The following is a 15,476-nucleotide window of genomic DNA, read 5'->3' on the forward strand; positions in this document are numbered from 1 at the left end:
TCAAACAAACAAATGCAAGCACAAACTCTGTTCAAAGCCAGATTTGCCTTCAAAACGAAGCTGTAGTCAGCCCAAGCCTTCATCCCTTGCGGGATAAACCTTCACTCAAACCCTTGTAATAGCTCTGCTACCTTGTTCAACCTTGTTATAGTATCGATTCATCTTTTGTAATCTCTCTCTCTCTCTAAAGCTTTCATACCCTTGATAAACTACAAAGATAGGAACCTGCAAAACGATCAGGCTTGCCCGACAAGGTTAAACCTTGCCCGACCTTCTTTGTGTTTTTGTCTTTTCATTCATTAGCCTAGCAATATGTTGTATACTTCCAGTTATATTCAAGTTATTTCTAGCAAGATGACTATTAAAAGGCTTTCTCAGTACTCGGATCCGATTTGAATATATCTTCAGTGTTCAAACCATATCCGAGTCATAAGCTCTCGGGCATGTAAATCTGATTAGTTAAAAGTCCTTGGCCTCAAGGCATAAAAAAGAACCTTATGTGGACTTAACCCATCCACGACAATCCTCGATAAACGAGAAGTCCGAAGTTACTTGGGGCGCAAGTAATCGACCTACCTCTTAGTCTTATTTATATTATATTATGATTATCATAGAACGCGTAAGTATGGAATGGATTCTGATAGGAAGCCTCAAGGCCTACACCTAAGGCCCCACGAAGGCACCTATTTGGATTCATTCCGTTCTGCGGTCTAAAACGTTTGAGTATAAGAACGAACTCTAATGGGAAGCCTCAAGGCCTACATCTAAGGCCCTACAAAGGCACCTATTTGGGTTCATTCTACCTCTCGGACTTGGGTAATCAGAAGTATAATAGTTATAAGACTCATGCAATCACGAGAACAAATATGATGTGTTCGAGCACTGGTTTAGTTATTGATAGGAAGCCTCAAGGCCTACACCTAAGGCCCCACAAAGGCACCTATCATAACTAACACGGTTTCTCGGGTATATACATATATACAACTAAAACTCGACATCCATTTCACATCTGCCATACTGAAGATGGCAGTGGCACGCCTGAGCACCTAAAAGTTAACCTTGATTGTGAGCCTCAAGGCCTACACCTAAGGCCCCACAAAGGCACCTCTCAAAGTTAACTCTGTCATTCTCTTTCAGCCTTGCCCGACGAGCCTTGCCCGAAGAGTCTTGCCCGACAAGACTTGCCCGACGAGACTTGCCCGACAAAGCCCGACAGTGAAGCAGAAGCCCGACAGCAGCCCTCAACCGGCGCCAACCTCCCGGGGAGCTGTGTGCTCGTCGGCCAGGAAACATCCCCGACGGAAATTCCTGACACGAACAGTGGCATGTGTGCGTGGGTTACCTATTGCATTATGCCTTACTACATTGTAATTGTGTAATCAACATATTGGTTTTTCCTTTTCTTTGTCTTTGTCTTTGTGTTACCTATTTCTTTCTCCGCTGGTACAGGTTAGAGTCTACAGGGAGAAAGAAAGCAACAGATCATGTACCTGCAGTTAAGAAGCTTAGGAAATCAGAGATGCTTGGGGAAGGTCAGGTGTACATTCATCTGTTCAAACATGTTCCTCAATCGAAATGAAATTTTCTTCACCGGCCTTAGTGTATCGTTGTATATAGTTTGTGCATGTGAAAGCAGAGAGAAGTCTACTTATAGAGGTTGACAATCCTCAAGCTTTGTTGCTGCTTCCAGGATGAAAAGTCGTCTTATTTGTTTACACTTTAGGGTTTAGGTAGAGGCCACCATCTCCCATTGATCCACAAAACTACAATTCCAGTCTCCAAATCCAATAAATAAACAATTGTTAAGGTCAAATCAGTCACCAACTATTTATCTGTTCATTGGAAGCTGGAAGCCACACTTGAATACAATTCTGTGAGTGAGTGAGATGCACATTACTCACTCACCTGAAACTTTCAAGGAAATATTGATTTCACTTTCTAATTGTAATGATTTTTAAAGTTCTCCTTCTCTTTACTGGTTTTCAGGTTTTACTTGTAGAATAATAAATGACAAGGAGCTACCTCAAAACATTTTTTCATTTCTAGTATGCGTATTTTTTAACATGCCTTTGCATTTGTTTATTACAAGTGTTCTCATTGCGACAAAATTACTCATTGTTAAAGTCTCTCTACTACTGTCTCCTTTAAATTTTATAACTTGTTGATTTGGGCAGTTGCTTGTGCATTTTCCTTGAAGGATTTATTTCAGCAGACCTGATTGGCTTAGCTCTGTTGCGGAGTTTTTCTATACTGCTTTCACTGGGAGGAAAAATGGCCGCCATGAAATTGTGATATAAAATTGATGCATTCCATAGACAAGGACATGAGACAAGGACAGGCCTGGCATGCAACCTGTCCTCTTTAATTTGACATTTGTTTTCACAGATACACATATATATTCTTTGAATTGTTCTTATATTTGTATCATAATTAAACTTGTGGTTGTGTGGTTTTGGTGTAGTGAGATATGAGGAGTGATGAAGGAGCTACATAAACTGTAGCAAGCTGCATGAAGTAGTGAGATACATAAAGGAGCTATATGAAGGAATGATGAAAAAGCTATGATGAAGGAGCTACATACACTTTATGTACAAAAGGGAAGATATTTTTATCTGCACGTCTTCGAAATAATTCAAGTTTGTATTTTCGGAGTTTGAGGGCTTGCGGTAATATGTTCTATATCTTAGGTTTGTAATGAATGTATTGGCTTTACCACATTGATCTTATATACGTTTGTTTTTATTAATGATAATACAAAATATTCTTTAAACAATGCTTAGTGGAAATTTTACCAAAAAACATATATTTCTTGCCTCAATTTCCATTGGTTTATTAATTATTGTTTATAATTTAATTACAATATTTATAAAAAAAATTAAATAAAAGATATTTTGTCAAAAAAAAAAAAAAAAAAGGTTTGCTCAACGTAGGAGCTGTCGTCGTGCAAAAACCTTTTGCGCGACGCAAGTTGTCACTTCGTCGTGCAAACCTTGCTTTCACTACCTTTGAGTTACGGTTGGCGCGATACGAAGATTTTGTTGGGCTAATTTTTAGGCAACGTTTCATCGTGCAAATTGTTTTTTGAATGTAGGAAGTCTGAGGGTTTTGGTAAATTGTAGATAAATACGTGGTTGTATGAAGGGTTTTTTTGCAGTTACTTAAGGGCTTAGCCTCATAATAAGCTAGTAATAATGTGGTTCAAATTCGCCTTTAACGAGAATTGAACTTAAAACCTCTCACCTACAACTAAAGAGGAATAGTATTAAGTGGCTACACTTTTTTTTATTTACGCTCATAGAAATGAATAAAACAGGCGGAATTAAAGGCTTGCAATGTATAAGAAACTAAAAAGGTGAGTGAAAGCCGATGATTTTAGCCAAATTCCCAATAAGGAAGGGAAAGAAAAGGTAAAAGAGACTAACGCCCAAGAGTGCCAAAAGCAAATTAAAGACACAGAAAAAGCCCATGAGGAATTCATTTCTCGGACTCAGGCCCATAACATGTCAACTCAGGACTGTGCTCTCTGCTTTCTATGGAGCTCTCTCTCCCCCTTCCAAAACCCCCTCAAAACCCTGATCCCCAATTACACTATGCCCTTCAATTTCCCATCATTACCAACCTCAATTTAACGTCTTTTTTCTGTTTAATTTGATGATTAGGTATTACAATTTCAAACCCAGTTTTTCTGAAGTTCTTTTTATCAGTCTTATAATTGGCATATAAAATTTTCAATTTTGTTGTTGTTGTTGTTGATGTGATTATGTTTGCTTATTGAGTTGTTTGAACAATGATTAGGAGGAGATTAAGATGATCCAACAACCATCGGTGATCCTTGCAACTGCTAGCTATGATCACACTATTCGGTTTTGGGAGGCCAAAAGTGGCCGCTGCTACCGTACCATCCAGTACCCTGATTCAGTTTGTTCCTCACTTCCCACTTTTATTGTTTTGGTTTTAGAAAGAAATGATCTTTGTGTGTGTATGTATTTGCGCTTTGAATTTTGGATTCTGGGTTTTTGTTAAAATGTCGATTTCGCTTTTAAATGATTGAAACCGACTGAATTAAGGAGAAATAGTTGGATTGGGTTTCGTCGAATGGAATGGTTTTCTTATGTTGTAGGTCGTTGAGTTTCCTTTGGTTTATAGTCCATTGATGGGTTTACTCTTAAATTTCCTTTGTTTTCCTAAATGATTGTGAAATTTTTTATGGATTTACTCTTGTTCTTATTTGATTTATTTATGCTGGATCTGACTTTCCATTTTTCATGAGCATAGCAAGTTAATAAGCTCGAGATAACTCCAGATAAACGCTTCCTGGCTGCAGCCGGAAATCCTCACATTCGATTATTTGATGTTAATACAAATAGCCCTCAACCGGTTCGTATTTCTCAGGCGTTGGTCTTGCTTTGTTTGCATCGAATTAAAGGAGGGGGGATGGAAAATCTTGTATGCTTTATATTAGTTCTTCTATCAACTTATGAGCATCCTTTTCTTATGACTGTAGGTGATGAGCTATGAGTCACATAGTAATAATGTAATGGCTGTAGGGTTTCAATGCGATGGGAACTGGATGTATTCAGGTTCTGAGGATGGTACAGTAAAAATTTGGGATCTGAGGTATTCGCTGCCAACAGATATATATGCTTGTTTTGTTTTGTAGTTCATTAAGTTTTGTTCATATGTTTTAGTATAATTTAGAGTTATATGTTGACTTATTTACAGAGCTCCAGGTTGTCAAAGGGAATATGAAAGTCGTGCAGCTGTTAACACTGTTGTGCTTCACCCGAACCAGGTCAAGCACTGTCTCTTCCTTTCCTACCATAAAATATAAATGTTGCCAAAATCACTATCCGGTTTTACTGTTTCATAACTTCTGAAATTATTAAAGAAACTAAATGAAAATAAAGAAGATGAGACCTTGCATTCTGTAATGGTTTTGATTGTTTGTCAAAGATGTTAACATTTTTTATTTTCGTTTTTACAGACTGAACTAATATCTGGGGACCAAAATGGCAATATTCGTGTTTGGGATTTGACAGCAAATTTGTGCAGCTGTGAATTGGTATCTTAATTTTCTTGCACTTTTGTATTCCTATACATCTTTTATTTCTTCTACTATTCAAATTGCTAATCTATACTAAATTTCAAGAGGTCCGTTAGCGAGTGTGTTGTCCGAAAACCATTATTCCAAACCTTTGGTATGTTATTAGGTGAAAGGAATATCCAAATGGGCGAAACCATTAGTAGACTCGTGCACATGCACTGCAAGTTGTTTATTTGAAAAAAAACATTAAAGGGATAAAAGTAAATAAATAAATAAAAATGAAGTGGTGTCCTGTGCAGGAGTAGATGGTTGGTGGAAATTGATTTTTGGATAGTACTTACTAAGGATTAGAATGTGAAGTTGTGGTGCTAGGAGTGTTTATTACTCTTGATATTTTTTTCATACGAAGCTTACTCGTTTTATCTGAAGCATCTTACTGTTGTACATGATATATTTAACGTTGATTTTTGGAGTTAACCTAGGTTCCAGAGGTGGACACGGCTGTAAGGTCATTAACAGTTATGTGGGATGGGAGCTTGGTTGTTGCAGCAAATAATCATGGGACATGCTACGTTTGGCGCTTGTTGCATGGAAACCAGGTAATACTCTCATCCACTTGATCCCATTATCTAATGTTATCTTCTTACCATGCTTGATTCATTTTGATGTCAAGTACTTTTTCTTCCAGACGATGTCAAATTTTGAGCCACTTCATAAGCTGCAAGCACACAAGGGATACATTCTTAAATGTCTTCTTTCACCTGAATTCTGTGAACCCCACAGGTTTGATTCGCGAAGGACTATGACCCTTTTTCTGATATTTTTGGGTTCAAATATTATCTGCCCTTTCGTTCTCTTTTGTTCCCAACTGATTTTGAGACGAATAGCTTTTTTATTTTATGGTACATTTCTGTTTCGGTTCAAATGATGTGTACTATTTTATTTTGCCTTTCATTCCTAGCGGCTATACATGCTGTTCTGAGTTGTTGGCATAACCTTTATATGCTTTGTACTTCTAGATACTTGGCAACCGCCTCTTCGGACCACACTGTCAAGATATGGAATGTAGATGGTTTCACATTAGAGAAAACTTTAGTAGGTATGTATCTGTATTCTGCAACAACATTCACAGGTGCTGATCCCAATATGCAAATTACTCGATAAATGCGATGGTTATTGAAAACTTAGCCATATTATTAATTGATCTTCACTGTTTCTTCACATTATAGGACATCAACGGTGGGTGTGGGACTGTGTTTTCTCAGCGGACGGTGCCTATCTTATAACAGGTATTAATTTTTCAACACCTGAGAATTTTGATTGAGCTCGTGTGTTCTTAAGCAGGCATGTAGATAAGGATTTTCGTCATAATTAAAGATTTTGACCATAGTTCTAAAGCTTATTTATAAATGTCATTTTTCAAACTCGGATTTAGCAGTATCCATCTCTTTGCTGTCAACAAACACTTTTATCAAAGTTGTTTTTTCACCATCTAATTTGCGTGATAAATTAACATTTATATTCTTTGTTTTCGTTCTTCTCCTTTCTGAAAAACAAAAGGGTGACAATGATATTAAGAAAATTATTGGAACTATTGTAACGACGACAAAAACCAACCATCCATGCAGCTTCCTCTGATACAACAGCGAGACTTTGGTCCATGTCCACCGGTGAAGATATCAGGGTGTATCAGGGGAATCACAAAGCAACAATTTGTTGTGCACTCCATGATGGAGCCGAACCTTCTGCATCCTGAACTAGGATCGTCCTTGGCTCGTCTGCATGCATCTATGCCCGGAGTGTGCACGCGGTGACGGCTAATGGAATTTGTAATTTCATAGAAGCAATGTGGTGCTACATTCTCTTCTTTCATACAGTTATTTCCCACCTAATGTGCATTATATGTATTACTATTGTGACCGAAATAAGAATGTATATGATTTTCTTCAAAATGAGATGTCAAATTTTAAACACAAAATTTAAATTTGAGAGCTTATGTGACACATTGATTTTTTTTGTAAATTTTGTTCCCAAATAGGAATGTCAAATTTAAACTATTATTGATCGCATTATTTACCTTTTATAATTTTAATTAGTATTTTTATAACAAAAAATAATAACAAAAATCATAAATAAATAAAAACAATTATTATCCACTGGTTTTGGGGAGAGAAACGAGGATGGGGAAGCTATCTTGGATTTTGCAATGGCATATGATCTCTTCTTAGCCAACACCTTCTTTAAGAAGAGAGAAGAACATATGATCACCTACGAGAGTGGGTCGTCAAAAACACAAATAGATTTTCTTCTAATGAGGAAAGGGGATCGTATAACTTGTAAGGATTGCAAAGTTATACCAGGAGAGAGCGTGGCTAATCAACATCGCTTGTTGGTGATGGATGTACATATCAAAAGAGTGAGAAAAAAGAACAAGACTTGGAAGTGCCCAAGGACTAGATGGTGGAATCTAAAAGAAGAAAAACAAGCCATTTTCAAAGAGAAAGTAATCACCCAGTGTGTGTGGGATAGAGAGGGGGAAGCTAACCAAATGTGGGATTCCATGGCTAGTTGTATCCGAAAAGTAGCAAAAGAGGTATTAGGAGAGTCCAAGGGCTTTGCCCCACACCAAAAGGAATCTTGGTGGTGGAATGAGGAGGTACAAACAAAGGTGAAGGCTAAGAAGGAATGTTGTAAAGCCTTATACAAGGATAGGACCGATGAAAATGGTGAAAGGTATAGAAAAGCGAAGCAAGAGGCAAAGAAAGCTGTGAGAGAAGCTAAGTTAGCGGCTTATGACGATATGTATAATCGACTAGATACCAAAGAAGGAGAGTTGGATATCTATAAACTAGCTAGAGCAAGGGAAAAGAAGACAAGGGACCTAAACCAAGTGAGGTGCATCAAGGATGAGGATGGAAATGTTCTTGCTATAGAGAACGCGGTTAAAGACAGATGGAAATGTTATTTTCATAATCTTTTCAATGAAGGACATGAAAGGAGTGCTTATTTAGGGGAGTTGAGTAACTCAGAAGAGTGTAGAAACTACTCTTTTTATCGTAGAATCCGGAAGGAAGAAGTGGTTGTAGCTTTGAAGAAGATGAAGCATAGAAAAGCAGTAGCCCAGACGATCTACCAATCGAAGTGTGGAAAGTTTTGGGAGAGACAGGTATAACATGGCTCACTGACCTTTTCAATAGGATTTTGAAAACGAAGAAGATGCCAAATGAGTGGCGAATGAGAACTTTGGTGCCTATCTACAAGAATAAGGGCGATGTACAAAATTGCATGAACTATAGGGGTATTAAGCTAATGAGTCATACAATGAAGCTTTGGGAGAGAGTCATTGAGCATAGATTGAGGCAAGAGACACGGGTTTCGGACAACCAATTCGGGTTCATGCCAGGGCGCTCAACCATGGAGGCAATCTATCTCTTACGAAGATTGATGGAAAGATATAGAGATGGGAAAAAGGATTTACACATGGTCTTTATAGATTTGGAAAAAGCGTATGATAGGGTCCCAAGAGACATTCTTTGGAGGATTTTAGAGAAGAAAGGAGTACGAGTAGCATATATCCAAGCTATACAAGATATGTATGAAGGAGCAAAGACTGCCGTAAGAACTCATGAAGGACAAACCGAAAGCTTTCCCATAACTGTAGGATTACATCAAGGCTCATCCTTAAGTCCTTACCTTTTTGCGTTGGTAATGGATGAGTTAACAGGACATATTCAAGATGATATTCCTTGGTGTATGCTTTTCGCAGACGATATAGTGTTGATAGATGAAACTCAGGAAGGGGTAAATGCAAAGCTTAACCTTTGGAGAGAAGTGTTGGAATCTAAAGGTCTTCGCCTAAGCCGATCAAAGACAGAATATATGGAGTGCAAGTTCAGTGCAAATGGAGGCCAAAACGAGTTAGGGGTGAGGATCGGAGATCAAGAAATACCAAAGAGCGACCGTTTTCGTTACCTAGGATATATCTTGCAAAAGAACGGAGAATTAGATGGAGATCTCAACCATAGAATACAAGCTGGATGGATGAAGTGGAAGAGTGCATCCGGCGTGTTGTGTGACCGCCGTATGCCACTGAAGCTCAAGGGAAAATTTTATAGGACGGCAATAAGGCCGGCGATGCTGTATGGCACAGAATGTTGGGCGGTGAAGCATCAACACGTACACAAAATGGGTGTAGCGGAGATGAGGATGCTTCGTTGGATGTGTGGGCACACGAGAAAGGATAAGATTAGGAATGAAGATATCCGGGGTAAAGTAGGAGTAGCCGAAATTGAAGGAAAGATGAGAGAAAATCGGTTACGGTGGTTTGGACATGTGCAAAGAAGGCCTACTGACGCTCCGATTAGAAGATGCGACTATAGGACAGAGGTTCAGGGACGAAGGGGTAGAGGAAAACCTAGGAAAACTTTGGAAGAGACCCTAAGAAAAGACTTAGAGTACTTGGATCTAACGGAGGACATGACACAAGACAGAACACAATGGCGTTCTAAGATTCATATAGCCGATCCCACTCAGTGACTTGGATTTTCCAAGTCTCCAACCGAGAAGTTTTCCTCACTCGGGAAATTAAGGGAACACTACCTCAACCTACATGCTCCACTCACAAAGCTTCAACGTACAAGCTTTAACAAAAGAAAATTCAAAGAACTTAGCGAATAAGGCTTTGGTGTATTTAACACAATTCGTTGAAATGAAGGAAAGCTTATTTATTGATATCCCCGATAAGTTACAAATATGTACATATACTTGAGTCAAAATAAACAAACAAAATGGAGCCTTCACAAAGGTTACTTAGGAGAAGTCTCAGCAGTCGGTAGAGCCCCAGAAAGAGAAGGCACCGGATGGGGATCATTCGGAGCCTCAGTACTGGACAAAACCCTAGAAGGAGGAGGCATCAGAGGTTGATCATTTGGAGCTTCATTACGCGGTACAGCCCCAGAAGACGAAGGCAATAAATGCCTTTGGAACAAACCCACAAATATCTGATGATCAAGTAAAACCTGACCATCAGATTCCTTCATCTGGTCAAGCTTCCTCTTCATGTTTGTAGCATAGTCATGTGCGAGCCGGTGCAACTGTTTATTCTCATGCTTGAGCCCTCTAATCTCTTGTTTGAGACTCATCACTTCAGCCGCCAATGATTCAACTTGGCGGGTTCGAGCAAATAGGCGTTGGGCCATATTAGACACAGAACCTGCACACTGAACACTGAGAGCCAGAGAATCCTTAACAGCCAACTCATCAGACCGTTTGGAAAGTAGTCTGTTATCTTTGGGAGTGAGAAGGTTCCTGGCCACTACCGCAGCGGTCATATCATTCTTCATCACGGAATCCCCAACGGTAAGAGGACCAGTAGGGGAGACGAAGGATGGGCGCCATATGTTGTCTGGAGAAGGCGGGGCTGCCTCTTCAACAAGGTTCAAGTCAAACGACGGTCGGAGGGGCCAGACATTTTCAAAGGTGTTGAAGAGAGAAGAGGTCGGACAAATCAAGATCTTAGAAGTGCAAGAATGGAGCTTCTACTGGTGGATATTCAAGGGTGCTTTGGAACTTAATGTCAGTCCCTATAAAAATCTGCACTCGACGAAGCTTCAGAAATCGAAGAGGCGCCTGCTCAGAAATCGAAGAGGCGTTTGCTTTCTCAAAAGCTGGGCCGCTCAGAGACCACGAGGGTCGATCTCAGAAATCGAAGAGGCGTTTGCTTTCTCAAAAGCTGGGCTGCTCAAAGACCACGAAGGCCGATATCAGAAATCGAAGAGGCTTGCTTTCTCAAAAGCTGGGCTGCTAAGAGACCACGAAGGCCGATCTTAGAAATCGAAGAGGCACCTACTTTTCCAGCCTTGTCAGCACCTGTCACACGCACACTCAGCTTTGCGGAAATTATGGGCATTCTGTCGAAGATTTCTGGCGAAGTAGAAAGCACATGAATCGTACTGTTCAATCACCCACTTCCCATACGCAACAGTAACTCATGGGTACCACAGATAACTTTGCCAAAGTTCTCTGACAAAGTTGAGACACGTGAAGCTTGCAGCTCCCGCTACATCGCTCTGACCAAGAAGGGTAAAAGAATTGCAAAGAAACAACACTAACAAAGTTTAGACACATAAATTTTGAAGGTCTAGCTACCATATTATTACCCACAAGGGTAAAGGAACAGTACCACTGCTGGATAATTGGAAAGTCCCGGTGTGTCAACCTCTGTGCTTCGTGGCAAGGTAGACTAGCAAACATGCCAACCTTTACTCACATTCAAGAAAACACTCCCAACAGGATTGCTTGCTCCAAAATCGAAGAGGCACCGCCCTCCGAATCTCGAGAGCCAGACTCTCAACATGATTACTTTCTCAAAAATCGAAGAGAGGGTAAAGAAACAGTACCGTTGCTGGATAATTGGAAAGTCCCTGTGTGTCAACCTTTGTGCTTCGTGGCAAGGTAGACTAGCAAACATGCCCAACCTTTACTCACATTCGAGAAAACACTCCTAACAATATTGCTTGCTCCAAAATCGAAGAGGCACCGCCCTCCGAATCTCGAGAGCCAGACTCCCAACATGATTACTTTCTCAAAAATCGAAGAGAGGGTAAAGGAACAGTACCACTGCTGGATAATTGGAAAGTCTCTGTGTGTCAACCTCTGTGCTTCGTGGCAAGGTAGACTAGCAAACATGCCCAACCTTTACTCACATTCGAGAAAATACTCCCAACAAGATTGCTTGCTCCAAAATCGAAGAGGCACCGCCCTCCGAATCTCGAGAGCCAGACTCCCAACATGATTACTTTCTCAAAAATCGAAGAGACACCGCTCTCCGAATCTCGAGAGCCAGACCCCCAGCAGGATTGCTTTCTCAAAAATCGAAGAGGCATCGTTCTCCGAATCTCGAGAGCCAGATCCCCGACAGGATTGCTTGTTCGAAAACCGAAGAGGCACCACTTTCTCAACTTCAAGAGCTGGATCTCCTTGGATAAAGCTTGTCTGTAATCTTCACACGCAACATCAGCTTTCCAGATACCACAGACCACTTTTTCAAAGTGCTCTGACAGAGTTAAAACATGTGAAGCTGGCAGCTCCCACTACCGTGTTATGACCAAGCAGGGTAAAGGAATAGTATTATTACTTGATGTTAGGGAGACTCCTATATATGTCGACCTCCATCCCTAACGGACAGGCAGACCTGCAAAAATGCTCAACCCTTTCTCTTATCTGAGAGGGCACTCCCAACGAAGCCTTTCGAAATATTCAGCTTTCTTTCCCCCCGATAATACCTCTGTAAACAAGCTATACTAGAGCAAGAATATCTCATATCATCAGGGTTAAAAGCAAGAGTATCCCATATCATGCTTTTTCCGTGTCTTTTCCTTTGGCCTTGTTCTTACCTCCAAGACAAGGAGAACGAGAGCAATCAGTCAGCACTTGGAATCAAGCTTCCAGCCAGGAACTGACTGCCTGGAACCCCTTACCTGATTACTTACCTGGCATTGCTCTCGAGTACTCATCTTCAACATCTTATGCTTCCAGGGAAGATACCGCATCTGCCTGAGGAACGGATAGGGCAAGTGAGAAGGATACAAGGAAGCATGTGGAGACAAGCGTAACAGCACACGTGCCGATACATCCACTACTCTGTCAAAAGCAAAAGTATCGCATATCAGCAGGGTCGAACGTACTCTAGATTTGATGGACTTGTTTTGACCCTCAAATTCTTCAGTCGGTCTTATACTCTGGAGGAAACCAGAAAACCCTGCAGCCCGGTTCAAGAATAAGCCTGTGGAAAGTTACTTCTTCAAAAGCAAAAGTATCCCATATCATCTCTTCTCATTTTTCTTCTCTTTATCCTTCATGCTGCCTGCAAGATAGGGAGAATGTGAACAATCAGCTGGAGCTCTGATTGCTTACCTTGTCTGTCACCTCTTTCAGCAGATCCCCTAGCCCGGCGACTTGGGGGACTCCTACTACATGGTTTGTATCGCGCTTGACCAAGCCTGAAACTACAAGTAAGCTTCAAGTGAAATTGATACATTACCTTGTGCATCTCCACCAGTTACAGATACCACCCCTGGATGGAGGAAGAGTACTTCCAGAGAAGATGCCACATCTACCTATGAGACAGATAAGGCAAGTCAAGACGATACCACACTCCAGTACTTAGAAGTTTCGTGGTTACGAGATCATTCTCCCACAATATTTCCTAATGTCATTTGTACTAAATCATTCACTTGTACTCACTAAAGGAGAGCTTGAACCTATGTACTTGTGTAAACCCTTCACAATTAATGAGAACTCCTCTATTCCGTGGACGTAGCCAATCTGGGTGAACCACGTACATCTTGTGTTTGCTTTCCTAATTCTATCCATTTATATACTTATCCACACTAATGACCGGAGCAATCTAGCGAAGATCACAAAAAGTGACCGTTTTCGCTACCTAGGATCTATCTTGCAAGAGAACGGAGAATTAGATGGAGATCTCAACCATAGAATACAAGCTGGATGGATGAAGTGTAAGAGTGCATCCGGCGTGTTGTGTAACCGTCGTAGGCCACTGAAGCTCAAGGGAAAATTTTATAGGACGGCAATAAGGCCAGCGATGTTGTATGGCACAGAATGTTGGGCGGTGAAGCATCAACACGTACACAAAATGGGTGTAGCGGAGATGAGGATGCTTCGTGGGATGTATGGGCACACGATAAAGGATAAGATTGGGAATGAGGATATCCGAGGTAAAGTAGGAGTAGCCAAAATTGAAGGAAATATGAGAGAAAATCGGTTCTGGTGGTTTGGACATGTGCAAAGAAGGCCTACTGACGCTCCGGTTCGAAAATGTGACTACGGGACAGAGGTTCAGGCCGAAGGGGTAGAGGAAGACCTAGGAAAACTTTGGAAGAGACCCTAAGAAAAGACTTGAGTACTTGGATCTAACGGAGGACATGACACAAAACCGAGCGCAATGGCGTTCTAGGATTCATATAGCCGACCCCACTTAGTGGGAAAAGGCTTTGTTGTTGTTGTTGTTGTTGTTGTTGTATCCACTAAAAATAGATTTGAAATTGCTGTCAAATTTGACACCAACTCCTTCTGCTTCTATTCCATGTCATGCCACAAGAATTGGCATTTAGTTTGGAAAACATTAGTGTTGTTTTTTTCCACCGTTATTGTTGATGTAGACTTTTTAACATTTCATTTGAAGATGTTTTAGACACTTTCTTTGTTAAAGCCAAACTTGTCCTGTGTCATGTATTCATCGACATCCAATGGCCGTACTAAATATGAGCAACCTCTTCGACATCCAATGACCGTACTAAACATGAGCAACCTCTTGTTTATTTGCTTAAGTGGACTATATATTAATACCACGTGGATTAGTGGATGCAATATTGACAACACGATAATTTAAATTGCATATTAATAGAATTATGATTGTCAACTAAAATCTTATTAAATTATCATTTAACTTTGTAATTAAAACTGAACATAAATAAAAAATATAAGTTGTAATGTAATTTCACACAAACTAAATTTTGCTCTATTTTTTGTAAGCCTCATTCACATGTGATTTAACATATTTTTAATATTAGAAATTAAAAAAATAAAAAGAAAACCTCGCTCTATCTCCCCTATTCTTATGTTCTCTCTCTTCCTCTCTCCTTCCATTTTAAAAACAAAAATAAGAACGTTAGGCTAATTTTATGTAAAGGACGAGATATCAGCCTAACGTTCATGTAAGCGAAAAGTTAATTTGATTGTCGGACGAATGAAATATAAGAACCAAACTGTTCCCAATCACAAAGCTGAAAACTTTGATGTCCAACGAATTCAAAAATAATATTTAATTTTCAAAAGCTGTGATGTTAAAAAAATTTAGAATATATTTGGTACTCTACTTGAAATTAACTTTTTAAACTTAATAATATTTTTTAAGTTTTAGGCTTTTAAAATTCGTTTGGTAGGATTATTTTGGAAAATTGAACTCAAAACTTACTTAAAGAAATAGCCTATTCTCTAAAACCACCAAAAGTGGGTTTCAGAGTTTTTAAACTTTAAACTCACAATTTTCCTTTTTCTCTCCTCCCTTCTCACTTCGAATCTCTCTTTTCTTCTGTCTCCTCTCTTTTTTCTTATTTCTCTTTCTCTCTCTCTCTTTCCTTCGATTCTCTCTCTTGTTTATCTCACCTTTGATCCTCTCTTTTTTTTTTTCCTCCTCTTTCTCCCTCTCCTGCAACCCCTCTTTGGATCTTTTTGTTCAATTTAAGTTTTCAAATTTAAAAACAACTTTAAATCTCATACCAAACAAGTTTTTGTGCCTTACATAAAATTATTTTCAAAAATTCGTAAGAAATGTTTTGAGAAATGATGAAAACTTTGATCCATTATTAACATTTGGTGGGTGAACGGATCCATTTTCAGCACATCCTCG

At 39.7% G+C, this 15,476-nt stretch overlaps 1 protein-coding gene across 3 annotated transcripts; it reads left to right on the forward strand.

The window, feature by feature from the left end:
- Nucleotides 1–3,488: 3,488 nt before the first annotated feature.
- On the forward strand, nucleotides 3,489–7,047 carry LOC126600973 (target of rapamycin complex subunit LST8-like). 3 transcript variants are annotated; one of them, XM_050267668.1, is made up of 11 exons: nucleotides 3,489–3,659; nucleotides 3,796–3,918; nucleotides 4,276–4,377; nucleotides 4,505–4,617; nucleotides 4,723–4,792; nucleotides 4,985–5,062; nucleotides 5,527–5,643; nucleotides 5,733–5,827; nucleotides 6,064–6,143; nucleotides 6,274–6,333; nucleotides 6,605–6,742. In XM_050267668.1, exons 2-11 carry the CDS (start codon nucleotides 3,808–3,810, stop codon nucleotides 6,607–6,609), a joined length of 831 nt encoding a protein of 276 aa, XP_050123625.1. In that variant the 5' UTR covers nucleotides 3,489–3,659; nucleotides 3,796–3,807; the 3' UTR covers nucleotides 6,610–6,742. The 3 variants fall into 3 exon arrangements, with proteins under 3 accessions (XP_050123625.1, XP_050123624.1, XP_050123623.1); XM_050267667.1 differs by having other exon boundaries at nucleotides 3,490–3,658; nucleotides 3,779–3,918; nucleotides 6,673–7,047; XM_050267666.1 differs by having other exon boundaries at nucleotides 3,491–3,659; nucleotides 6,673–7,047.
- Nucleotides 7,048–15,476: the final 8,429 nt, after the last annotated feature.

Source organism: Malus sylvestris, chromosome 14 (assembly GCF_916048215.2).
Source record: "Malus sylvestris chromosome 14, drMalSylv7.2, whole genome shotgun sequence".
NCBI lineage: Eukaryota > Viridiplantae > Streptophyta > Magnoliopsida > Rosales > Rosaceae > Malus > Malus sylvestris.

Coding starts and splice junctions, on each gene's coding strand:
- LOC126600973 (XM_050267667.1), top strand. CDS start 3,808: ATGATCCAACAACCATCGGTGATCCTTGCAACTGCTAGCTATGATCAC. Junction 4,618..4,722: donor GTAAAAATTTGGGATCTGAG/GTATTCGCTGCC, acceptor ACTTATTTACAG/AGCTCCAGGTTGTCAAAGGG. Junction 5,063..5,526: donor ATTTGTGCAGCTGTGAATTG/GTATCTTAATTT, acceptor GAGTTAACCTAG/GTTCCAGAGGTGGACACGGC.